The sequence below is a fragment of the Corvus brachyrhynchos genome, unplaced genomic scaffold, assembly GCF_000691975.1.
Source record: "Corvus brachyrhynchos isolate BGI_N302 unplaced genomic scaffold, ASM69197v1 scaffold69, whole genome shotgun sequence".
Classification (NCBI taxonomy): domain Eukaryota; kingdom Metazoa; phylum Chordata; class Aves; order Passeriformes; family Corvidae; genus Corvus; species Corvus brachyrhynchos.
The window spans coordinates 6714925-6738432 of NW_008240228.1; the positions used below are offsets into that span (position 1 = coordinate 6714925).

General features: G+C 45.7%; 4 protein-coding genes across 4 annotated transcripts in view; 1 reads left to right on the top strand and 3 right to left on the bottom strand.

The window, feature by feature from the left end:
- CHAC2 (ChaC cation transport regulator homolog 2) overlaps nt 1–137 on the bottom strand; it is a 4969-nt gene extending 4832 nt beyond the window's left edge. Inside the window, exon 1 of the mRNA XM_008642074.2 lies at nt 133–137. Within this exon, the coding sequence (XP_008640296.1) occupies nt 133–137 (5 nt within the window). The remainder of the gene's footprint in view (nt 1–132) is intronic.
- ASB3 (ankyrin repeat and SOCS box containing 3) overlaps nt 1–7392 on the top strand; it is a 10411-nt gene extending 3019 nt beyond the window's left edge. Inside the window, 10 exon segments of the mRNA XM_008642045.2 lie at nt 532–742; nt 1043–1204; nt 1975–2087; nt 2448–2583; nt 2753–2930; nt 4246–4374; nt 4376–4405; nt 5114–5365; nt 6123–6256; nt 6812–7392. Of these exon segments, the coding sequence (XP_008640267.1) occupies nt 547–742; nt 1043–1204; nt 1975–2087; nt 2448–2583; nt 2753–2930; nt 4246–4374; nt 4376–4405; nt 5114–5365; nt 6123–6256; nt 6812–7059 (1578 nt within the window). The 5' untranslated portion in view covers nt 532–546 and the 3' untranslated portion in view covers nt 7060–7392.
- MALL (mal, T-cell differentiation protein like) lies at nt 7336–11273 on the bottom strand. The gene is made up of 4 exons (XM_008642046.2): nt 9707–11273; nt 8529–8696; nt 8214–8342; nt 7336–7868 (listed from the first exon to the last, which is right to left on the bottom strand). The coding sequence occupies exons 1-4, from the start codon at nt 9806–9808 to the stop codon at nt 7806–7808; spliced, it is 462 nt and encodes a 153-aa protein (XP_008640268.1). The 5' UTR covers nt 9809–11273; the 3' UTR covers nt 7336–7805.
- Nucleotides 11274–11494: 221 nt separating this feature from the next.
- Nucleotides 11495–23508, bottom strand: part of NPHP1 (nephrocystin 1) — a 13006-nt gene continuing 992 nt past the window's right edge. Inside the window, exons 2-19 of the mRNA XM_017745234.1 lie at nt 22766–22899; nt 22156–22292; nt 21629–21818; nt 21344–21445; nt 20767–20858; nt 20606–20645; nt 20242–20326; nt 19569–19663; nt 18886–19014; nt 17979–18053; nt 17600–17710; nt 16290–16372; nt 15350–15426; nt 14972–15071; nt 14752–14864; nt 13384–13457; nt 13233–13277; nt 11495–11826 (exon numbers count right to left, since the gene is read on the bottom strand). Of these exons, the coding sequence (XP_017600723.1) occupies nt 11548–11826; nt 13233–13277; nt 13384–13457; nt 14752–14864; nt 14972–15071; nt 15350–15426; nt 16290–16372; nt 17600–17710; nt 17979–18053; nt 18886–19014; nt 19569–19663; nt 20242–20326; nt 20606–20645; nt 20767–20858; nt 21344–21445; nt 21629–21818; nt 22156–22292; nt 22766–22899 (1961 nt within the window). The 3' untranslated portion in view covers nt 11495–11547. The remainder of the gene's footprint in view (nt 11827–13232; nt 13278–13383; nt 13458–14751; nt 14865–14971; nt 15072–15349; nt 15427–16289; nt 16373–17599; nt 17711–17978; nt 18054–18885; nt 19015–19568; nt 19664–20241; nt 20327–20605; nt 20646–20766; nt 20859–21343; nt 21446–21628; nt 21819–22155; nt 22293–22765; nt 22900–23508) is intronic.

The window sequence follows — 23508 nt, forward strand, 5'->3', positions numbered from 1 at the left end:
GTTCCTCGGCCCGGACCGCCTTCCCCAACCCCACAAACGACCGTCACCCCCCAAAACCCAGCAGCGACCACATCCCAAACCCACAAACAACCTCCCCAAGCAACCGCCTCGCCCCCCAGTCCTACAAACAACCGCATCGCCCCGAACAACCACCTTACCCCAAACCCCTCTACCACCTCCCAAACAGCCACCTCTGCCCCCAGACCCCACAAAGAACTACCCCTCGAACCCATAAAACACCATCTCTCCTCCAGCTCCACAACCTCCGCTTAAACCCCCAGCCACCTCCCCAAACACCTTCCAAACAACCACCTCCAAAACAACCACCTTGCCACAAACCCCACAGCCATCTCCCCTCAAAATCCACAAACCACCTGCCCCAACCCCCCCAAGCTAACTACCCCCCCAAACCACCATCTCCCTACCAACCAAATCCTCTGCACAACAAACAAAACCCCCCTCGTTTATATACTGTACCAACACGCATCTCTCTCTTTTTTTTTTGCCTCCTCTCCTTTCCTCCTCCTGCAGAGTTCCGCACCAGGGATGGATTTCACGGAAGCTTATTCCGACCGGTGCTCGGCTGTGGGCCTTGCAGCCAGAGAAGGAAACGTTGAAATACTGAAGGAATTAATTAATCGGGGATACAGCGTTGATGTCCCGGATAACAGGAGGTGGTTGCCCATCCACGAAGCGGCAGCACACAATTCCAGTGATTGCCTGAAGCTGCTCATTGATACAGGTAAGGAAAATCTAATGGGAAATCGTGTGGTTTGCTGCTAAATTACCCTGTCATAGAAGATACAATTTACATAGATTCATCCTGTTCTTGTTTGGGGATTTCGTGTGTGGTTTCACAGCTGCGGTAAAGAGAAGTTGGCGCGGTTCAGTTAATGGGTGATACTTGAGGTGATAACAGCACATTCATGGGTGTTACATAGGCCACACATCTCAAATAACTCTGTTATTTTCTTAAAATGATTGTGTTTTGTAATTCGCTGCTAAATATCCCTTTTTTCCCCGTCATTATACTCCTCTGCAGCTCCATCTGATGACTACATCCACTCAAGGACGTTTGAAGGGCTGTGTGCTCTGCACCTCTCAGCCCGTCACGGCTCTGTGGAATGTCTCCGGGTTCTCCTGGAAGCTGGGGTTGACCTCAACAATGTCACCACTGAATCTGCCACCACCCCACTCTTCCTAGGTGACATGAGCTTTCCTCAAATCCCAAAGAGTTTAAACCCACCAGTTTAAATTCAAGTTTCTCCAAGGTTCAACTCCTTTGCTGCCTGCCACGCTCCATTTTTTTGTAGCCTAAATGCCAGGCTTTAGACTCAGAGGTGGAGTGGGTGTGGAAATGACCTTTTATTTACCGGTGTATCTTCTTAAGACAGTGTTTTCAAACAAAATTACAGAAGCAGATTTGTTTTCTGCATCAAGCACAGAAAAACTTTAGAAGGTACAGGCTGTATGAGGCTGTTTCAAGTCTTTTTTGTTTTTCTAATTCCTCCCTAATTCTTATGTAAAAAGACTTATTTTTGACATTCCTAGTTAGGCAATTAAGGTCTATTATTTTAGCTTTTTTTCTATGATTTATGTTTGACATAATTAAATGCTTAAAACTTCAGTTACAGTGAATCCTGAGGGTCTAAATCGTCTGATTAAATATTTTTATTTATGTACTCACCTCTGTACCCAGACATCATGGGTGCCGTGTTACCTTTGTTTCCAAGTCTTTTCCAAGTTTGGGGGAATTTTGGTATCATTTCCATTCTCCAACACTGTTTTGGGGATCTAAATATAAAAGACAAGTAACTATATAATGGGCAAGTTTAAAAAAATTACTATTATTGTTTCAGGATGTTGGCAGTGAGACATTTTGAGCTCTTAAATCCAAATACTTAAATTATTTCTTTTGAAAATTCTTCAATAAGAATTCTTTTTATTTTTTTTTTAACTAATGTTCCATGGAAGCTGTTGAAAATAGACACGCAGAGGTTGTCAAGTTTCTGCTCCAACATGGAGCAAATGTTGAAGGTTCTCATTCTTGGTCTGGATGGAATTCTTTGCACCAAGCTTCCTTTCAGGTAACCTGTGAGCAGATCATATGATTACCATGTAACTGGTGTATTCTGAGGGCTAATTATTTATTTAATGATTATTGCATTTTTGTCACTAATTTTTCCTAACTTACCCTAGCAGTGGTATGCTTGTACTTAAAAATATGTTGGTTTAATGGTTCTAACACCTACAAATGAGTTTTTCATGTAAATGAGCAAAAGTGATCAATTTGAACTTGTCTAATTTCTTTTACCGTTAATTTTTCAGTGCATGTTCAGAATATTGAATATATTGTGGGTTCTATTATTTCTATTTGGAACATGTGGGGAAAAACCAGATCATGTAATCTTGCTTTCCTGCTGGTTAAGAATACATATTTGTTTCAGGGTTCCACGGAGATTATGCAAATGCTCCTGGAGAAAGGGGCCAGCAAGGACTGTCGGGATGACTTTGGAATTACCCCTCTGTTTGTGGCTGCTCAGTATGGCCGGCTGGAGAGTCTGCGGCTGCTTCTGTCCCATGGTAACCACGATCCTTCATTTCCCTTGCTGCTTCCAGCAACTCTTACTAAATGCAAGTTTGAATAGTAGAGGTTCTATTTCCTTTTTGCTGCAGAAAACTTGCTGAGTTTGAAGCCATCCTGTGAAAATTAATGACTGATGGATGTGACTTTGGTTTTGTTTTGTGTCAGGTGCAGATGTCAACTGCCAGGCCAAGGACAGGGCCACTCCCCTGCTGATTGCTGCGCAGGAGGGACACCTGGATTGCGTGGAGCTGCTGCTGGCAGCAGGGGCAGACCCAAACCTCTACTGCAACGAGGATAACTGGCAGTTACCCATTAATGCAGCAGCTGAGATGGGCCATGCAAAGTAGGTGCTTGCAAAGGCATTCAGACAGAAGGTCCTGGTCACACAGATCTGATCCCCAAAGGAGGAAGTTCAGCCTTAAAGGGGAGAAAAATTGAGTGTTCAAACTGATCTGTAGTTTAGAAGTCCTGATTATTTTCGTATTTTAAATGTCTCTTAGGAGTTTCTTCCACACTCACAGGGAGTAGGTTTAGATAGAATAGTAGAGAAAAATGCTTCCCTGTGAGGGTGATGAGGCCCTGGCACAGGTTGCCCAGAGAAGCTGTGGCTGCCCCATCCCTGGAAGTGTTCCAGGCTAGGTTGGATGGGGCTTGGAGCAACCTGGGATAGTGGAAGGTGTCCCTGCCCATGGCAGGGGGTGGAACTGGATCACCTTTGTAGTCCCTTGCAACCCCAAACATTCTGTGATTATGTGATTTTTAATTCAGCATCTAACCTGGGTTTGATCCGTATCCTAGAGAGTTTAAAGGGTTTTCCACAGTGCTGAACCAGATATCAATTCACTCCATGGCCATATTACTTTTCCTTTTAAAAGTATAAGTAACAATGTTATACATTATACATGACTTGAACAGCTGCTAATTACAATTACATTCCTAACCATTAAGTAGCAGAAGTAATTCTATGCAAATTGAATTAACTGAACCAGCCAGAAAAATCAAAGCCACAAAACAGTTTCTTTAGTCCTTCCAGAGATGCATTTGTAGCTTTGCTCAGTTTCAGAGGTACAATTCAGTTCCAGAGCAGAGAGCCAAGAGTGGAAGGAAGTTTTGGGAGTAGACCACTGGGGAGAAGCATCTCTCAGGAACTCCATGATTCTCACGTGTGACAGCATTTAAATATATAAATGATGATGCATCACTGGCAACCCTTAAGCAGCACCAGTAATTTCCAGCAGCAGAGGAACTTGTGTTTGTCACTAATGTGATGTGGCCTGGGGTGTGAGCTGTAAACAGAAGGATTTTTCTCTTTCATAGAACTAGGAATTCATTTCGTTTGCAACTCACATTTCCAGTGTGCTTCCAAACTTCCTTGGAGTTGGGATTTAATGTGTGGTGGTGTTGTGCTGCTGTAAAAAGAATTGTTGGATTGTAGGAAGTAGCTGCCCCTGGTTTGGTTTCAAATACTTCTTTTCCATCCTAAATCCATCCCAAAGCACGTTTGCCAGGGGTCTGTGTATGAATTATAAAGCTACAAACTCAAGAGTGAAAAACGACTATTTTCTTCCAAAGCTGCAATGACCCTGTGAAAAGCTGACCATGTGTTTAAGATTAATCCTTGCCTAAGATCAGAAAACAGTGGTTTTAAATATCTGCAGGATACTGGAGTTGCTGATTCCAATCACTGACCGGATTTGTGACAAGGGCGAGGGCAAAGTGAGCCCCGTGTATTCCGCGCTCTATGGCGGGTACGGGGAGTGCCTGGAAATGCTGCTTGAGCAGGGCTTCATCCCCCATGTGTATGATCTTCCAAAAGCAGTAAGTAACCTCTTCTATTTTGAAATTATATTCGCTTTAACTAACTTACTTTAGACATGCAATTTCCTGCCTTTCTCCCTCAATTGCTGTCTATCATATAATATTTTTCCAGAATTCCAGTGTGTTCCCCCTTTGCAAGCACTCCTCATTAATATTCCTCCTTGGGAATGTTAATGTGGAGTCCTGGAATGTGGCTCATGTGCTGCATTAAGGAAAACATCTTCAAAAAAGGCTTTTGAATCCTCTCAGATTTTAACAGATTATTCCTTGTACATGGGTTGAAATTTATTTATGGTGTAGGTGCTGCCATTTCCCTTAATGAGGTTTGTTAGTAGTGAATTTAGTTCGTGGCATGCTCCTAGAAGCTGCCTTTAAAAATCCTTGGACACCATTTTTCTCTTTCTGTCCTGGTGTTGCTTTATAATAAATAAATTAGGAAGGGATGCAGAGCAGGTGGCTGCTGAACTGTCCTGTGAATGAGGCAGATAACGTGTCACCACTTCTATGAGGTAATGTGCCATCTAAGCACTAAAAAGCAACACTAATTATCAGTCATCATCTCCGTCCTTATCCTGTTACCTTGTTGCAACAGGTAATGACAAAAGGATTTTAATACAAACATTTTAAAGTGTTTTATTAGAGACAGATGTAAAAAGTGCTTCCTGAGGGAGAACTCACGGGATGCACTGTTCCTTCTCCTGCTCACAGGTACTATCAGTTCATTGATGTTCTCCTGAAATACGGGATCACCCTGCGTGGGATTAACTTGGCACACTGCCTGTGCCATAAGAAGTTTGCTCTGTTCCGGCGCTTCCTGAGGCTGGGCTGTTCCCTGCCCTCAGAGGAGGAATTAACGGACTTCATCCACTACAGCAGCACGGTGCAGAAGGAATACAAGGAGTGGCTGCCCTGTCTGCTCCTGGCTGGCTTCAACCCCGTGAATTTCATGTGCAGGTTCTGGTAAGCAGGGAGCCTTGCCTTTATTGACTTAAAGGTCTCCTGCTAATGTGCAAAGTTGCTACTGAAGGAGGGCTTTCACAGGATGGCCCTTGACAATCAGTTGCCACCATCAGGAATGGGAGGGGTTGTGGAAAGTCTGAAATAAATCATTCACACGTCATGTCTGGGGGCAGCAAAACAGTTTTATTTAGGAAGAATGCCAGACTGGAAATTGCCTTTTTCTAGGGTAGCAATACAGCATCACTTCCCAAATTTATTTTGAACATCTCTTATTAATCCCCAAATTTAGCTGCAAGTTTTGTGTGTGTGATACTTCAATACAGCCATGCTAAGAAGAAATTCCAATGGGAGAAATAGCTCAGGAGGGATGGGAAACAAATGGGAAGTGATGCTGGGCCAAGGCTGGGAGGAGAGGAAACGGATGCAGTTTGAGACTGTTTTGTTTAACACAATGTGGCAAAAATTCCAGTCAGATTTTTTAAAATTGTTATTTTTATTGAAGTTTTTCTACATACAAATAACTTGTAGCTTGGTGATATTTTCTATTTAATTGGGCACTACATGATTAAACTTAATATTTAGAGTTATGAAATATTTGTATTTTCTGCAGGCTGTAGTAAACACACTTGAAGTTTGCAGCTCAGTGACTGAACAAATCTCACTGTCCTTGTGTATCACATGTGATGCTTTTTGGTCTTTTATTCTGTAATCCACAAATACTTTTAAAAGGTATTTTAGGGGAGTTTTTGTTATGCAGGATTTTCTCCATGAGCGAGGATGTCCTTAATTTCATCCTGGAGTTCATGAATTGGAGCAGACTTCCTCCAGTTGTGGAGCAACACCTTTCCCAATACAGGGAGAAGTTCACTTGGACTTCCAAGAGCCATTTTGGTAAGAAATACAGACAGGAAAATGATGTCTCCAGGTATCCAGCTTCCAGGCTGCAGGTGGGGAGATTTAGTGGAAGATGACAATATGACTTAGTTATGTTTTATTTTTTTAATTTGATTTGTATTTCCAATGAAGCATCTGTCCTGTTTTGTAGGCATTGGACAGTAATTAAATACAAACCATAAAAAATGTAATCAAAATGTGACCAGGCAAAAAGCTTCAATTGGTTGTGCGGGAATTTCTCATAGTTCAGCCTTCAGAAAAGCAGGTCGTGTTATGTGACTGAAAAACTGCACTTTGTTAATTATTCTTTGTGTCTTTGTTAATTATTCCTTCCAAAGAAAATTCTTTAAAAGGGTCTGTAATCATTTTTAAGTTGTTCAAGTGATAATGTCATTTAATACTACTTCCTTTGGAATGTTTGAAACTAATGAGGATGTTTTTGGAGTTAAAAAAAAAAAAAAGGTGCGGGGGTTATTTGGGGCAATTGAGATTAGTAAATATATTAGTGTTTTAAGAGCTGCTCTGTGTTTGACTTGGGGTTTCATTTTCCAGCCTTCCTTCCTTCCCTGTCTCACCTGTGCCGCCTGGAGATCCGGTCCCTGCTGGGGAGCGAGCGCCTGCGCTCGGAGCGTGTGATCCGGGAATTGCCGCTGCCAGCCTGCCTCCAGGACTACCTGCTCTACCTGGATGTGCTGAGAGCCAACACTGTCCCAGATGCAGAGGACTCCCTGGAGCAGAGAGAGGAGGGAGCTCCTTCCAGTCACTCCGAGGCTGAGGATATGGAGGAGGGACACCAGTAACACCAGTGCTCGGTGACGGTGGTGCCAGTGCCTGGACTCCGCAGCTGCAGGTTTTGTAATGGGAATCAGGAGACACGGGTGGAGAACTGCTGTAAATATCTGTTGTAATCATTCTTTTCACGCTGTAGTTTTATACGACATCTAGAAATTTCCTAGGAGTTCTGTGATTTACTTGTTTAAAATCTGTTGTAGCTTTCTAAGCAAACATATTCTGTTTCTTTTCTAACTCTTGGGGAGTAAAATGAGCTTGTTCAGTGAACACACCTTACAGAGTAGTCAAAATCTGTCAGTTGACACTTTATTCCAAATACAGCATTTACCAAATGAAACCAACAGAAAGTCAAGGAACACAATCTTGTATCATTGTTAAGAATTTGTGTTGGGGAGGGATGGAGCTGAACTGGAGAAAGGCAAATAACATAAGAAAGGAGATTGTTTGCTGAAAGAAGAGAGATCTTTTTTTTTTCCTCCCTTCCCTTGGTTGTCAATATTTGGCAGAATGTCAGAGTTGGAGGCTTGGGGCCTGCGCCCCTCCCTCCCCTTGCGTAGCCCCCAGGCAAGGCAGGAAATGTCCCACAGGCACACCAACGTGTGCCAGCACATCCCTCCTGTGATGAAGTGCAAAAGGACCTGCTGTTCCTGAGGCCTGGTGACAGGGCTGGGGCAGGGACACCTTGGGAAGACAGCAGGGTCCCTCACACTGGGAAAGCCCTTGTCCTGCAAAGGTGAATCCAGTGCTGCCAGGATCACTGGTAGTAGATGCTGAAGGCGTGGAGGATGTACAGGAAGGTCGTGAGGAAGGCGAAGAACTGCACGAGAGGAAGAAGAGGAAGGGTCAGCTGGCAGAGTCAAACCCCATCTCCTCCCAGTGCTCTCAGCCTGGGGAAGCCTCCCAGCCTAGAGCTCTCCTTGAGCCTCAAAGGACAGGCAAAACCTCAGCTTTTCCCAGGATCCAGCCATGCCAGGCTGTCCGTGAACTGGTGGACCCTGAGAAGCTGATGCTGGCTGCACGACCCACACAGGTGAGGAGCTGAAGCTCTGCCCAGTGTGACACCGTGGGGCTTGGGGTGGCTCTGCTGTGGCTTTAGCACGTGCTGTTGCCTCTCCCAGGGGGAACTGTGTGTTCTGCAGCTGGCAGGGTGCTCTGGACTCACCGATGCAGCGCTGTTGAGTTGGTAGTTGAGCGGCCCGTTGATGTCCAACTCAGAGTTGATGGTCGCGTTGGCCTGCAGGACTGCGGCGCTCATGTACAGAATGGCCGTGGCACCGTGGTACAAACTGTCCTGCAAAATAAGGCACGCGTGAGTGCCCCAAAGGGACGAACCTTCCCAGGCAGTGGTTTCACAGCAGAGCTCCCCTGGACTTTCCAATCGAGGCAAAAGGAGGAAAGGGCTGGTGGGTCACCATGGTGTGGTCCCGTGCCCACACCACTGCTGCCAACATCTGCCCGTGTTCCTTCCCCTCCTTACCAGCACTTTCCAGTTCTCGCTGTTCCTGTGATAGCCGAGGAGGTAGCTTAAGAGGAGCAGCAGGGAGATGAGCCAGGAGGTGAGGGACACGTACATCACCCATCCCTGCAGCAGCGGCAAGGAGACGGAGGTAGCAGCGACGAGGATCCACACCCAGGTCCCGCAGAGCTGCCAGGGACAAACAGGCGCCTCCGATGAGTGTGAGATGAGGAAAAGACCTTTTCCTCCCTAATTCCCTCCTCATCTCCCTCCCAGGCCAGCTGCAGCAGCCAGCGGAACCCCTGCATCTTTCCAAGAGCATCCCGGCGCGACAAGAAGTCATGGGAAATGACTGTTCACAGAAAAGGGAAGGGTTTGCTGCTGCCTTCTACACAAGGAAGTGTCTCACCCCGAGGGATTTGATGGAGAAGCCAGAAAATGTGCTTTTATCTGGGAAAAGTGAATGGCCGCCTCAACCCAGCCCTGCCCGCTCGTTAATCTCCAAGGCTTGGAATCACCGCAGGAGGAAGTCTCCTCTCAGCCTGGAGTGAGTCGCTCGCTCTGGATCCACCCAAAGCAGTTACTGAGCACAAACAGCATACGGGCTTATCGGGATGAGCCTGTGCTGCCCTATGCCATCCCAGCTGCGGTGGGTGAAACCCCTGGAACTGCAGCGGGGAGCTGAACCTGCCGCCGTGGGCAGGGATTGTGCCTGTGGAGCACGGGGTGTGTGGGTTGCCAGCCCTGTGCACTGTGGAAAAGTACACCGGCTGCTATCTTGGCCAGTCCCACTGGATGCCCTCTGGACCCAGAAGCAATTAAAAGAATCATGGAATGTCACACATTACAAGACGCCCAATTGCCTTCAATCCCTGGAATGATTTGATACAGAGAGCAAAATTCCCTCAATTTTCAAGCCATTTCTATGTGACAACAAGAGCTGCTTCTGCCCTGGACGAGCCAGCAGCTCTTCAGCCTCTCCCAACCCCACGGCAGCCGGTGACCCTCACAAAGACTCTGTGATGGAGCTGGTGTACCTTGTCCTCAAGCTGCTCCTAAAATCACAAATACCGCCTTTGTGCATTCAGCATAAGCTCAAAGACAAGATGTCACTTCCCATTAGTGGTGCCTTCAGGATGGTTTGGGGGGATTTTAGCTAGGAGCGGGTGCCGTGAGGCAGCGGAGCCAGGTATACTCACAATCTCCGGCAGGATGAAGGCGTAGGGGATGGTTTTGAAGACGGCGGGTCCCGAGGGCAGGGCGGGTTGCGTGGAGGCTGCAGAGGGACCCACCGAGGCCATCTCTCCTCCGCTGACACCGCTCCGCTCGGCTCCGCTGGCGCTCGCCTGCCCCGCGCCGCTCCCGTGCGGGATTTAAGGGACACGCCCGCGGGACGTAAGCACAGGAACCGGCCCGGGCTGGCATCGCGCCGCTGCCCCGGCCGCAGACTGCGGCGGCTTTGTGCATCCCACTGCCAGCCGGGATGGGACAGAGCAGGACCCCGGCCCCACCGCGCACCAGTGCGAGGTCATTAACTACGGGGGAAAGGAAAAAACGTCCTACACCTTGCCGGGACAGAAATGTTTCCTGCAAACAATTGTCCTTGGCACGCTTCCAAGCCTGAAATATTTTTGCTTCCAGTGTTGTTGTCTCCTCCCCCTTCTGTTCAGGTTTCTGCTCCGTGGTCACGTCAGACCCCTCCACACCCTCCAGGCACATCCAACCTTTCAGAAACTAGCAGGCAATTTTTACAAACACACCAGGAGGGTTTGGCAATGTGCTCCCAAGTGCCCAGTAAGGTTTGAAGGAGAGCTACAGGAATTTCTGCCTCCTGGCAAATGCATTTTGGATTTGGGAAGCACTTGCTGTCTCATCCAGCGCACTCTGCCTTGCCCTAGAATTCCCAGATAAGGGGTGGGATGAAAGGCTGGGGGTGGTGGCACTTCTGCCTGGTGGCCCAGAGAGGACAGAATGACCCCATTAACTCGGGCAGTGGGCTACAGCAGGAAGAGGACATTGTCCCAGTGAGATATCCCAGCTCCGGTAGGCAAGACTGGTGATGCCTCAGGACCTTGGCTTCTATACCAAGCTCTTGCGCAACACAGAGCAAAGATCAAATCCATGTCTCTTGTCTGAGCCCTTCCTAGGCTGGGCAAGTGTTCTGTGGTATTTCTGCAGGCTCCAGTTTACAGATACTCCAGTGGGAGCTGGTTTCGGGCTCCATGCAGCGGAGGCTTTCAAGGATCTTCTTTTAAATAGCACCAGACAAAATTGTGCCTGGCCTGGGCTTAAATCCACGCGTGACTTGGTGGCAGTGTCCCCACTGCCCTGCAGGAAGCACCCAGATGCTCCAGCACTAAAGAGAAAGTGGATTAATCACTTTCCTCTGGGAGTGGGCAGCACACAGAGCCTGTGGTTACAAAGCGCTCAGGGGTCAGCACAGAGGAAATCATCCTGGGGAACTGCAGCATTCCCAGGATTCCCACCACCTGTTATTGTGTTGGGTCAGGCACATTCCTGGGAGTAACCCAGCCTTCTCCTGAGTGGGGGAGAAGAACAGGCAAACAGTCTAAAAACGGAGCACCCTGCTGGTCACTGGTTGGGCAAGAGAGGATTCTTCCCCTAAAGTGGCTGCCCTTGCTCAGCAGCAGTTTTAAAGACTGCTGCTCAAAAAAAAATCCCTTCCCTGCTCCAAGTCTGCTGGGGGACTGGGACAAAGAGCCTTTTGCTCACCCTGATTAAAATAACACTGGAAATTAATGGGAAGCTGCACGAGAGGAGAAAAGGGCTACCTCAGCTTCAGCAAAATATGATACCTGACATGGCTGCAACAGGTACTAACAGGCAACCAGAGCCTTGTCTAATGCTGCAAAGTTAAAAATTTAAAATACAATTTCCAGTAGACAAACTGATAAAATAATTTTAGTCTCTCTCAAAATCTTAATTGTGCTAAAATATCCATTACAATTCAGATCCTACACAATCTCTTTGGTAAGAATTTAATTTTATTGTTACCATGTCCTTAGAGAGCCTGGATTGCTCATTCTCCTGGATTGTTTTCCCTCACTTCTCCTAAGAAATCATAGGCCAGCTCTGAGATGTCAAAGGCCCTGTGGGTGTTTTCTGATGACAGCAGGTACTCCAGCGCACCATCGTTCTCCCGGCTCCTTTTCAGGAAATCATGGATCACCTTCCAGCGAGACAATTCCACTTCTTCCTCAGCCCATTTGTAGCTGGGGAGGAACGTGGTGTGGAGCAGAGGGAACACGGAGTCGTGGTACACCAGGACAAACGCAGACTTCAGGAATTCTTGATCTCTCTGCAGAGAAGAGTGTTTGAAAATAGTTCAGTGCAAACACGTGGTGTTGCCAAGCACTTCTCCAAAGTATTGTACACAGGGGAAAAACCCTGAACAACTCACTCCCAGTTCCCAGGAAAACAATGGGAAGAGATTTGACCTTCCTAAACACACATCCGTTATCTTGGATAAGCCTCTCCAGCGTTTCAACGAACCTGCTCCCTGAACTCTGTCAGCCTTCCCATAAACCACAGGCACCGAGAGCCCTTTGCTCGTGGGGTATTTGTATTTCTTCTTAAAAGCAGTGTCACATCCTCCCTGCCCTGGAAGCCCAAACTCCTCTCATTTCCCTGTTGTCCTAGGTGGAGAGTGGCTCCAATCCCACTCCTTGGAGCAGGAGGTGAGGCTGCCCCTGGGCACTGTTGTCCCACTCCTGGTGCGTGGTGTGCTCCCCTGTAAAGATCAGGCTGGAAAACCCAGACACTAAGGATCAGCCTGGTAAATTATCAAACACATGGAAAAGATCCAAGTCCGGAGTGTCCCAGCCCCGGGAGCACTGTGCCTGGCAGGGAGCATTTCACAGCTTGGCCTCACGGGACCGCGGCAAGGGTGAGCATTCAGCAGGCAACAATCCTCCCGTGGGAGTGGCACATGCCAGTCAGGTAGAACTGGATGGTTCTGGCATCCCGGGGAGTTACCAATTCCGTGAGCAATCTGCTTTCCTTTTGAATGAATGGCCCTGAAAGAGACGCTCTGACTCAGCGGGTGCTTGTTTTGCGTAAACGGGGAGCCATCCTTGGGCATCGATTCAGGAGCTTGCACAGGGAATGAAATATCCCACTGCTGCTCCCAGGAAATCCAGCACTGAGAGCCAATGGCTTTCTCATTCAGTTCCCTGCAGCTGCTCTCTGTCCAGGGGACAGTGGGTAGGACAAGGTGTGAGTGAGCCTGGGGACAACCAGGTCAGTTCTACACGCCAAAATGTGGGATTACAACTGTTCTGGGGTAGGGAGATCTGAGAAATTTGGGGGCCTTTTCCCAGGCAGATTGTGGGAGGACTGGACCTCAGAGTTTGGAGTAGGGAAGATGATTTTGCAGGCACACACAGCCCCTTTTGTATCCATGGAAAGCTTTTACCAGCCAAGTATTGGAAGCACATCATGACAGGGAGCCACAGTCTGGGTACCTGTAACAGGTTCCCCCCTAACAACATTGAAATAAAAATTTACAAGTTAATTTAATTTTCCTCCTGCTCCTGGTTTACTGTTATAAATCTGGGTGAGAAATGTTAAGAACTGCATTTACATATCTCTATTTTCTAAACAGATGTACAATGAGAGGAAAAGCTAAGCAGCACTTGCACTGGCAGGGAGCAGCTAGCTGGAATTACCCTGCATTTATGGAAAGAAAAACCTGTAGTTTGTTACCTTCTCAGTTCTCTTCAATGTTCTTTCTTTGTCTGCCCAGGCACTCTAGAATGAAATGTGAAATCAGACCAAGGCTGTGGAGAACTTTATCTTTTCACAAGACAAAAAAAAAGATCAAATTTTGCCTGGAAATCCTGGCAAGGTAACATACCCGAAGTGCGTCCATCAGGTCTGGCTGATCCAGGAGTCGAGGGAAAGTTGCTAAAACAGGATTACAGATTAAGTCTGAAACAGAACACAAACACATTCAAGGCTAAGGAAGAATCAGGATAGTTTTCAAAGTATTGGCACATCCAGGTAGTCAACACAACCCCTCCCGTCAGATTATTCCAAAGGGAAAATGAGCTGTAACAGTTCTCCAGAGCAGGGAAGGTAGGAGAACTCCCTAAAAACTGTTCTCTGGCTGCAGCCAATTCTCAGTGGCTGAGAGACAGTTAAACTAGGAGAGGAGACACACAAACCCCAGTGCTGGTTTATTGGGAATGCCAGCAAGCAGGAGCCCTTCCTGATTTACCTGCCAGAGGTGTTTTCCCTCATTTCTGCACCTGCCTTTTCTACACACAGCTGCAATTGTGCTGCTTGGTTTGGATGTTATGGATAAACACATTTGGGTTCTACCTCAGCCTGGTGTGTCTGGTGTGGCATTTTAGGAGAACCAGGGACCAAGTGCACGGTGAATTTACCCAGTGGGGCACATATCCCACTGCACAGGTGCCCTGGTGCTTTTTGGGTCACTTCCATGAGAAATCACTCTACTCCTGTCATTATTTTAATTAATGAGACTGTGGATAAGATTCCAAGTGACAGAGAGCAGGATTTTGGCTGAAGCATTTTCTTTCTCTTGTGATTTCAAATAGCGAATGTGCACTTGTTTCTTCACCTTGAAGCTGATGGGAAGTTCAGTAAACACAAAGCATTTACTAATGCCAAAATATTTCAGGGAAGTGAGCCAGGACTGATGACTTCTGGGACGTAGAACAGACATTTTCAGTTGTCTATCCCTAAAGTGATGGTGGATTTTGAAATAATAGAAACCTTCTTTAGTTGCACAGCTACCAGAACAACTTCTGGGATAAAGCCTTTCAGTCGCTTCAAATGAAGTCTAAAATCCAAAGGATGCAGTTTAACTGCAGGAGAGGTCATCAGCCTGATCTACTGTCCTAAATTATGAAGATCAAATCAGGTAAATGTGGCAGTTCTCACCTATATAAATTCACACGTAGTAGAATTAAGAAATGTAATTTTTCCATATTTCAAATCAACTTTAAAATGGAGACAGCTATAACCTATCATTAGTTCTGCTGAATAAGATACAGAGTTGCAAAATCAGGGCAAGACACTGAATTCTGAAACCAGAACTCTCCAACTTGTGTCTCTCCCTACTGCCAGTAAGTAAATAATAATTAAAAAATAAAAATAAAGAGGATGACTTAGCCTGAGTGCCAAAAGCATCTCTTGCCAAAGGGAACTCTGGAGAGAGTCGTTCCCTGGATGAACCTGATCTTCCTCCAGTGCTCACCTGTGCTTTGCATGCTCATCCTGTCCTTCAGGAGGGCGTCTCCAAGGATTTGCCGATAAAACACCAGGAGATGGATGTAGCACATGCTCCCAACTAATGTTTCAGGGAGGAAACTATTGGGAAAATAAAGGACAGCAGTTGAGATGTTTATTGCAAACACTGCAGATTTCTCTAGGCTATCTGGAATACTTTTTCATTTTAGGGAAGCACAAGGACTCACTTCAGGATGTCTTTTGAGTGCACGCTTGGTGACTTCACTTTCACCAGAAGCACAGGCTGTTTCCTGAGGCTCATAAACTGCTGAAAAACCCCAGAGCCTGCTGCAGGAATAAACACCCCAGATTCAAACAGTCAGTTTGAAACAACATTCATAAAATGCCCATTACAAAAATGGACATTTCAGTGGCTTGAGAACTCTTTCAAGTTTAGTTCGCCTGGCACCACCCAGCTCCCCACAGTCAAGGCAAAAGCAGATAAATAATGAAACACATGCAAAAATAGAACACACAAACCCAAGCCAGGCTTTGGGGACTATTGTGAAGGAGATGCAGCATTAATTACATTGTCTTATTTAAATTATTTTGAAAAGAAACCACACCTCTCCTTGATATTGATGGGTCAACCTCAACACCTCTCTCGTAGGGAGTTCCACCACTCAGGACCAGCTCATACATCCTGTTAATACAGATAAATTTGAAGCCTGTATGATATTGGGAATTTAACTATTTTTGGAATTTAATTATACTGGGAGGTTAATTATTTTAAAAGCCATTAACAACACTGTTTCTTTCCCACAGCCCAAATATTCTTCTTGTATGGAATTTAGCAATTGCTTCATTAAAATGGTTTTGAGGAATCATCACTTCAACATTTTAAATCTTTCATATTTTAAATTTGTTAAAGAATAATGTAATCCCTGTTCTGTCACGAGTAAGTCACTGCTGAAGCAAGCATGAAATTTAATCTGTAATACCATGCTTACTTAATGAAATGGTAGAACAATATTTAAAAAACAAGATTTAGAAGAGATTTAGAGACTTTTTAGAACGGGTGTCCTGTGGGTATTTCTTTTCCCCTGTAACCCAGATAAATTCAGAACACAATGCATATATATACACCAATATTTGGTTAAAACCAAGTCTTGAAAGTCTGAGCTACAATGAATTATTTCTGTCAGTGAACAGAAAGTTTTCCTACATTTAATAAAATAATGTACAATTTATTATTCTTTCAGATGACTGGACCCACTAATAATAAATCAGCTGCAAAATATAATTCACACTCCAAGAGCAGCGAGAGATTCATTCACAACAGCTCCTACCCGATTCCAGGCCTTGGAAACCAGTCTCCCAATCTTCCCATGGGAAAAGGATAATGCAGCAAAGTGCACACGAAGAAGAGCCAGAATCACAAAGGACTGGTTTGGATGCCCCATGCCCCAGCAGTGTGTAAGTATGAAAGATGAGCTTTACTCTAAAATAGATGTAGGTACATCTATGTGTAAATACAGGGACAGCAGGAACACACAACAAACTCACTTGGAAGGAACAGGAATCCCACTGGAAGTGAAAAGCTTCAGAAAGGCCCAGCCACAGCTCAGCTCTCCTCTTTCACCTGTTGACTAGAAAAAAAAGAGAAATGTAAATTATTTGAGCAGCTGACCCAGAACGAGTGACTGAAGCACGATTAATGACAATAACCGCATCAAAATCATTGTAGCTGTCCCCCTTTTCCTCTTTCACCCTTGTGTGCTTAAAAATCACAATCTGCCTTCTCTGAGGGTAGTTTTTCTGGCTTTACCATCTATTGTCTTACTACCTGTTGTACTTTCCAGCAGCATATCCCAGATGGACAGGCTCTATCTGTGTAAACTGGAGCTGGAAACCACTGTCCATACTGCTGAAACAGTTAAAACTTTAGTTTTCAAACTGCACAAGACATTAGTCTGAAATAAATCACAGAAAACTGCAGGAGTGAAGAGACAACTGGTCCATTGTGATCCCATGACATGGGATTTTTGGCACAATTTATTTCAGTGTTTGTACAGGGACACTCACATCCATGAGTCAGAGGAACTTTTAGGGATATTCTCTCATCAGAGAAACCCAGAGTGGTCTGTGTTGGAAGGGATTTTAAGGATCATCTTGTGCCACCCCCTGCCACGGGCAGGGGCACCTTCCACTATCCCAGCTTGCTCCAAGCCCCGTCCAGCCTGGCTTTGGACACTTCCAGGGATGGGACTGCCACAGCTTCTCTGGGCAGCCTGTGCCAGGGCCTCTCCACTCTCACAGGGAAGAATTCCTCACTGTCTTGGGGTGACCTTATGATGTGTATCCCATATCGCTGCCTATGCCCAGAAATTAATTATTGGCTTTTCTATGCCTCTGAACTGAGCCTGAGAGGTTTTTCCTCTACAGCGAAAGATTTTACCATCTAACATTATTTTCCTTTCCCGTGTGCTTGTTAAATAAATAGTTTTATCTTCTTCACTTTCCTTCGAGGAAAATTTATTTTTTTTTTTCCCGAACCTGGTGGGGGGAGGGGTGGTTGTGCCTTCTCTCAGAGTATATATATATATTTCTAAATTTGGCCAAACCGGAACACTCACCAATACCCCATCTATCCCTGCCCTCTGGCAGTGGGAAGTCATTCCCCCTTCTCCTGTCACTACATGACCTTGTGAAAAGTCTCTCACCATCTTTCTTGTAGGTCTTTCCAGATAATCCTATTCTCTAATCCTGTTCTCTAATGAGGGATGTTCCCTAGTCCTATTCTCTACCTAGGGACAGCTGGTTCCCTTTATAAACCTGCACTTGGAGCGATTTCCACTGCACCTTCCCACACTCACATTGCACTTGTAAGTGATGCCAAGCTCAAACAATATCCCAATGTCTGAAGACAGGGAGCTGGACCTGACAAAACAGTCACCATCAAGCAGGCTGGGTAAGATGCCCATCACCTGATACAGAGAGAGGGAGGGGAAAAAAAAAAGAAGTTAATGTACCTAAGAAAAAAAATCTTGATCTTGAAAGGCCATCAACCACATCCCTCACTCATACAAGATCTCAGACCCAATCCCACTGCATCTAAAAATGAGGAGAGAACCAATTCCCGTCAAAACCTTGCTCCCCTTACTGTCTTTCCACAGAGCACAGCTGTGCCACCAAGGAACACTTTAGTGACACTGAAGGAAGAAGCTGTAAACAGCCAGTGGCTGTGACACCTACCCTTGGAGAAAAGGTCCATGTTTGAGGACTTTTAGGCAGCCACGTAGCTCTCACTGTGTGAATGTTACTCAGCACCTGAGGTGGGGAAAAAAGATAAGGCAAGTTTTTCTGGAAAGCCCTGCTGCTTTCAGAAAATGCAGGGTTATCCCAGATGGATCCAACACTGCACACAACAAAGACATCTGGAAGAAAACTGCTGGATAATCAAAGTTATGGTTTTATAAAAACCTGCTCCGCACACCCACAAAGGAGCAGAGGACCAAGGGCACGTGGAGCAGTGTGACCCTGACCCAGCTGCTCCCAGGCCCATCCCAGGAGACAGATCAGCCCGGGAAACACTCATCTCCAGGAGCACAGAGGAGCCAGGAGGCACAATGGCAGGTGGGGGACCTGAAATTAGGGACTCAGAGCAATGGAGCTCCCGCCCCAGCCCCTCCCAGGGCCACCCAGTACAGCCCTGAGCCCCAGGGGCCGGGTGTGACTGTCACCCTGAGTCAGGAGCAGCTCCCTGGCTCACCTCACACTGCTCAGGGGCATTCTGGGGCTGCACCTGACTTACCACGGGAGGAAAGCAGAGGGGGAGAAACCAAAGGCAGCAAAAGGGAGGGATCAAGTGCTTTGTGCAGTACCAAGGGTGGGAAACAAGGCTGAGTGTGCCTGCCTCGCCATGCCCAATGCCCATCAATGCAGTCTGGCCTGTTTTATCATTAAATTCTATTTTTCTGGGTGAGTGGGCTCGAACCAGACTCATCTGAGCATAAATTAAGCAGCTTGGGAGGCAGGTTGTGTGTCTCTCTCTAAGTGAGACAGCTGGAGGAGCTGCATACCAGAGGAACCAGAACCTGAAGGATCCTGGAAGTTGCAAACCTCCTCCAGTCCTTTTCTGGGAAGCAGACACGTTCCTTACCCGGCTGCCGTCGAAGAGGCAGAGCCGGACATGCCGGCTGAGGACCCGCACGCCGGTTCCAGGGGGTGGGATCATCTTGCAGCTGCATAAAGTGACAATCAGGCACACTCTGGTGGGTCTAGGATGGATCTGAAATACAGCAGGAGGAGGATGAAACCTAAAGGCCCTCTGCACGTGGTCTCATTTTGTGTTTATGGACTGAGGTGATTCTCCCAACCACAGCCCCTGTGCAGTGGGAGCAGCGGGATTTCTTCACCAGCCTTTAGCTCTGCCCTAAGGATGTTTCAGTGGGACAGACAGAAGGTCCCAGCAGAAGAAATATTCCAGAAATGGTGCAAATTAAGACATACTTGTTAGCCAAATGGAAAGAAGGCAAATTGAGTTTGTGTCCATCAGTTTAAAATTTCACACAAGTCACCCACTGCCTCACCCCAGATAGGGAAGCAACCCACAAACTACGGTGACTCTTAAAAGAAATACAACATGACAATTCAGGCTGATTTTTGGAGAGTAGGATGTGGTAACACTACTGGCTAAGGAGTCTGGATTGACATGGAAATCTGCCATGTGCTTCCCAGCAATATTCACCCATCAATGTGAATTCCTGCCAGCAATTCCCATCCAGAGATCCTGACACTTCCCAAACCCAAAGGCATCAGAGCCCCCTTAGCAGCAATACTCACAGTATTTCTCTCAGAGTTCCACACCAAGTCTTTGAAAGCCAGCTGGGATGGAGTAAGCTCAGGCTGCAAATAATAACTTGCTCGAAACTCTTCACCTACAGCAAGAGGAAATTTAAAACCACTTCATTTTAAAAATGATCTTTATTGCCCCAAAATGGACAACACCCCAAATTCAGGTCCAGTTGAATATTTGACTAAACAAAACTATGGTATTATCTCCCATGAGCACTGTTTACTATTTGTAAGTGTTCTGAAGTATTTCATCCCAAAAGCACAATGACTTAATTAAAAAAAAGGAGATGAAACAGCTTTAAATAGAAAGACTAACAAAACATGAGATGTTTTAATATATCTAGTGAAGAGATTCCAAAAGACCTTTAAGAAAAAGGGAAGATTAAAATAAAATAAAAACAAATTAACACTTCCTGCACTGTCAACAGGAAGGATCTTCCAAAGAGGAAAATCTTTAAAATCGTGAGGAAATTTGTCAGGATTTCATATTGATAAATTGAAATTTAAGGGAAAAGAATTCTTTTATACATTATTTGATGGGTCAAATATAGCCAAATACCCCATTAAAATTAAGCAATACTGATTTTAGTCCACCAGGCTGGTGACCAGGGTGAGAAAGCCACCACAGACACCTGAGAATCCTGCCAGGAGAAATCCTTACCTTCCTCCAAGAGCTGGCAAAGCATGGATGGGCGGAATCCTGCAGGAACTGCCCCTATGGTGGTCAGTACCTCCACAGTGTCATTCTAGCAAAAAGAAAGAAAAAAGGATACTACTGTTCCTGCTATTTAGCAGCAAATTTCATCCTAATTTCCAGCTCTGTTCAGAACCAGAAACTTGGGATCTCAGTCACCTCCTCTGAAGCGTTTCTGTGGCATTTCTTGCTAACAGAGACTCCCAAAACACAGATGTTAATTAAGAACAAGGGTCTGTGATATGAGACAGTGTTTGGGAAAAGGCACAGCTTGTCTACAAAACAATGAAGATTATGGCAGGTGAAGCTCCTCTGTAAGAGGGGCACCTACCTCTGTGATGGCTCGGACAGCACTCCAGTGGGAATCTGTTCTGGAAGAAAAATAGAGGGATTTATAATAAATCCTCACGTGAACAAAAGTTTAACCACTAAATATTGGTCTGTTTTCAAATAGCAGCAGCTTCATAACCATATCTGAGACACTCCATTTACCTTTTTTTAATTTCAGTTCCATCTGCTGTTTCATCTACCACTTCTATGTGTTCCTCTGACTCCTCCTGGCTTTCTTCCTCTGCCTTGGGAACCTGGAATTCAGATTTAAAATGGCAAATGGCTTGATTTCTTCCCAGCTCTGTTCTTAAAAATGCCTTCTCCAACCACAGCCCACGTTAGTGTAAGTTTAGAATAAGTGAAATAAGTTTATAAGAGAAGATTTTCTGTCTGTGATGCAGAAAACTGTCCCACGTTTACACGGACTCCCATTTCAGATAAATTATTAAAAGCCCAAATTAATCCAAGCAGCATGGGGTTTTCAGAGCTGGCCTTTAGTGACAAAGATTCTGACTTTTATATTCAAGTAACTTCTCTGCCACGACTTCACAAGGCACAAAAATGCTGCTTTTGATGGGTATCTCCATCCCCATGGATAAAAACATGGAGTTGTTTCCAAATAACTGGCATTATTTCCAAACAACACACTGCACTGTGACCCATTTTATGCAGATATAGGATCGTTAATCTATATAAAAGAGCAGAGGTGAGATTAGGACAGAGGTTGCAGTACACCAACCGCAAGGTAGGTCCTGGGAACGAGGCCTCTCTCCCCCTTGGAATTTTCAGCTACCCACCAGCCATCCGCCTTCTTGTCGTGTATGAGCAGGATTTCACCTTTCTTTGGCATTGGAGGGAGAGACAGAGACAAAAACCAACCAAATATTTAAATTAAAAAGGACCTAACTCCAATTTCTCCCCAAATCCCACAACTGGCTGAATCCCAAAAGCACAGAATTTCATTATAGTTACTGCTTAACTCAGAGTGATCTGCAGTAAAAACCCTTTACAGAGAGACAGTCACCACAAATGTGAGATCCCCTTCCTGCTGGGCATCGAAGTTTCCAACAGCAACACATTCTCTGACATTTGGATCATCCAGCATCTTCTCCTCATCTTCTTCTTCAGTGTCTTCCTCCTCACTTCCTTCATCTTCACTCTCCTCCTCTTCATTTCCATCTTCTGCACGAGGACCTTTCTGGTGTTCCTCATCCCTACCCAAAACAAATCAAACTTCTTTTATTATCATTTCCACCAAACTTTTTGAAATGCTGTCAAGCTTCTGCAAGGACTTTATCCAGACACAGCATCTTCACTCCTGTGTTTTACTCTCTGTCCTCAAGAAACTCCTCCAAACCTTATATTCCAGCCATTATCCAGCACCCTTAGAAAATCTCAGCAAGTCATAAATGACTTCTCTCGTGAGCACTTCTTTTTTTTATCCTTCTGTTATTTTTCAGCTAATAAAGGGGGTGAGATAATGATTTTTCAAGGTCCATTCCAGCCATCCTTTAAAAAAACAGGTTGCATTTGTGTGTTTAAGCTACTCACCCTGGATAATTCTTTGTCACGTTATCCTGATCCAAGACAAGAAGGAGTTTCTGCAGCTGCTGGGAGAGTTTTAGCAACAGCTTCTCTTCCTCTTCCTTCCTCTGGCTGTAATTCCCCACCGGCGCGGGCTCGTCAGCCTGACAGAGAACCCAACAAATGCCCCAAAGAATCAAAGCTCCCCAATAGATTGCTCAAAGAATCAAAAGTTCCCCTATAAATTTAGTTTTCCAGACATGCCTTACAAGCTTTCCCCTTCCTGGGCTACTGTCACTCCCTCTTTAGTGACAATTTTCCTAGCATTTCACTCTGCCAAGGTGAAATTCTTTGTTAAGTTTCAAATTGCATTCTCTGCTTCCAAAGAATGCATTGGGTTGAAAAATATTTTATCAAAGATTTTAAGTGCAGGACTTGGACAAAATAAAGCATTAAAGTGAGTTTTTAAATTATATAAATGGATATAAAAAGTATAAATTGGAGAGATGACAAGCAGGGACCGTGCAGTGCTGGGCACTGCTCTTGTCCTGAGGCATTTAAAATGGAAGGTTGGTGTTCTTTAAATGCTCTCTGTGGTGAATTTCGGAGAAAACCACAAATTAATCTCCATACTTACTTTTTTCAAAGCATAGAGAGCGTTTGTATTCTCCTCCACCAATTTCTTCAGCTGTGTACATCTGCATTGAAAGCAAGACAGGCAGATGGTATTCTCTTTAAAAATCTGACCCCAACCACACCTGATGACTGAAAGGTGTCATTTTAGGTGCTGTGTGTCCCTGCAGGTTGAGAGCTCCAAGCCCAAACAGCAGCATTTGTCAGAATCCCAGAATAGCTGGGGTTGGAATGGACCTCTGGAGATCATCCAGTCCAACCCCACTGCCCAGGCAGGATCACCCAGAGCAGGTGACAAGGGAATACATCCAGGTGGGTTTGGGATGTCTCCAAAGAGGGAGACTCCACACCCTCCCTGGTGTGGAGCTGGGCAGCTGTTCCAGTTCTCTGCCATTCTCCCTCATTTGAGGTGGATCTTGTGTTTTAGTTTATGGCCATTGCTCCTCATCCTGTTGCTGGGCATCACCGGAAAGAGCCTGGCACCATCCCCTTGGCACCTGCCTTGGAGATATTTTTATAGATTGCTGAGATTCCCCTCTCAGTCTTCCCTTCTCCAGACTTTCCTCAGCCTCAGAGGGCTGGGAAAGAGCCAGTCTGGAAAACAGGAGTGAAAGGGGCAGGGAGAGATCTGTACAATTAGGAGAGGAGAGGGAAGGCACAGAGGGAACCAACAGTACGAAAGGCATAGAGGTACGAGAGGGGAGGGTGAGGGCAGGGCCGGGGCGGTGGGGGGGAGGGATGGGGTGG

What these genes read in the sequence shown, in the direction of transcription:
- MALL (XM_008642046.2), bottom strand. Translation starts at nt 9,808, where the DNA reads ATGGCCTCGGTGGGTCCCTCTGCAGCCTCCACGCAACCCGCCCTGCCC. An exon ending in GCGAGAACTGGAAAGTGCTG is followed by an intron (nt 8,343 to 8,528) that starts GTAAGGAGGGGA and finishes CTTATTTTGCAG; the next exon opens with GACAGTTTGTACCACGGTGC. An exon ending in AACTCAACAGCGCTGCATCG is followed by an intron (nt 7,869 to 8,213) that starts GTGAGTCCAGAG and finishes CCTCTCGTGCAG; the next exon opens with TTCTTCGCCTTCCTCACGAC.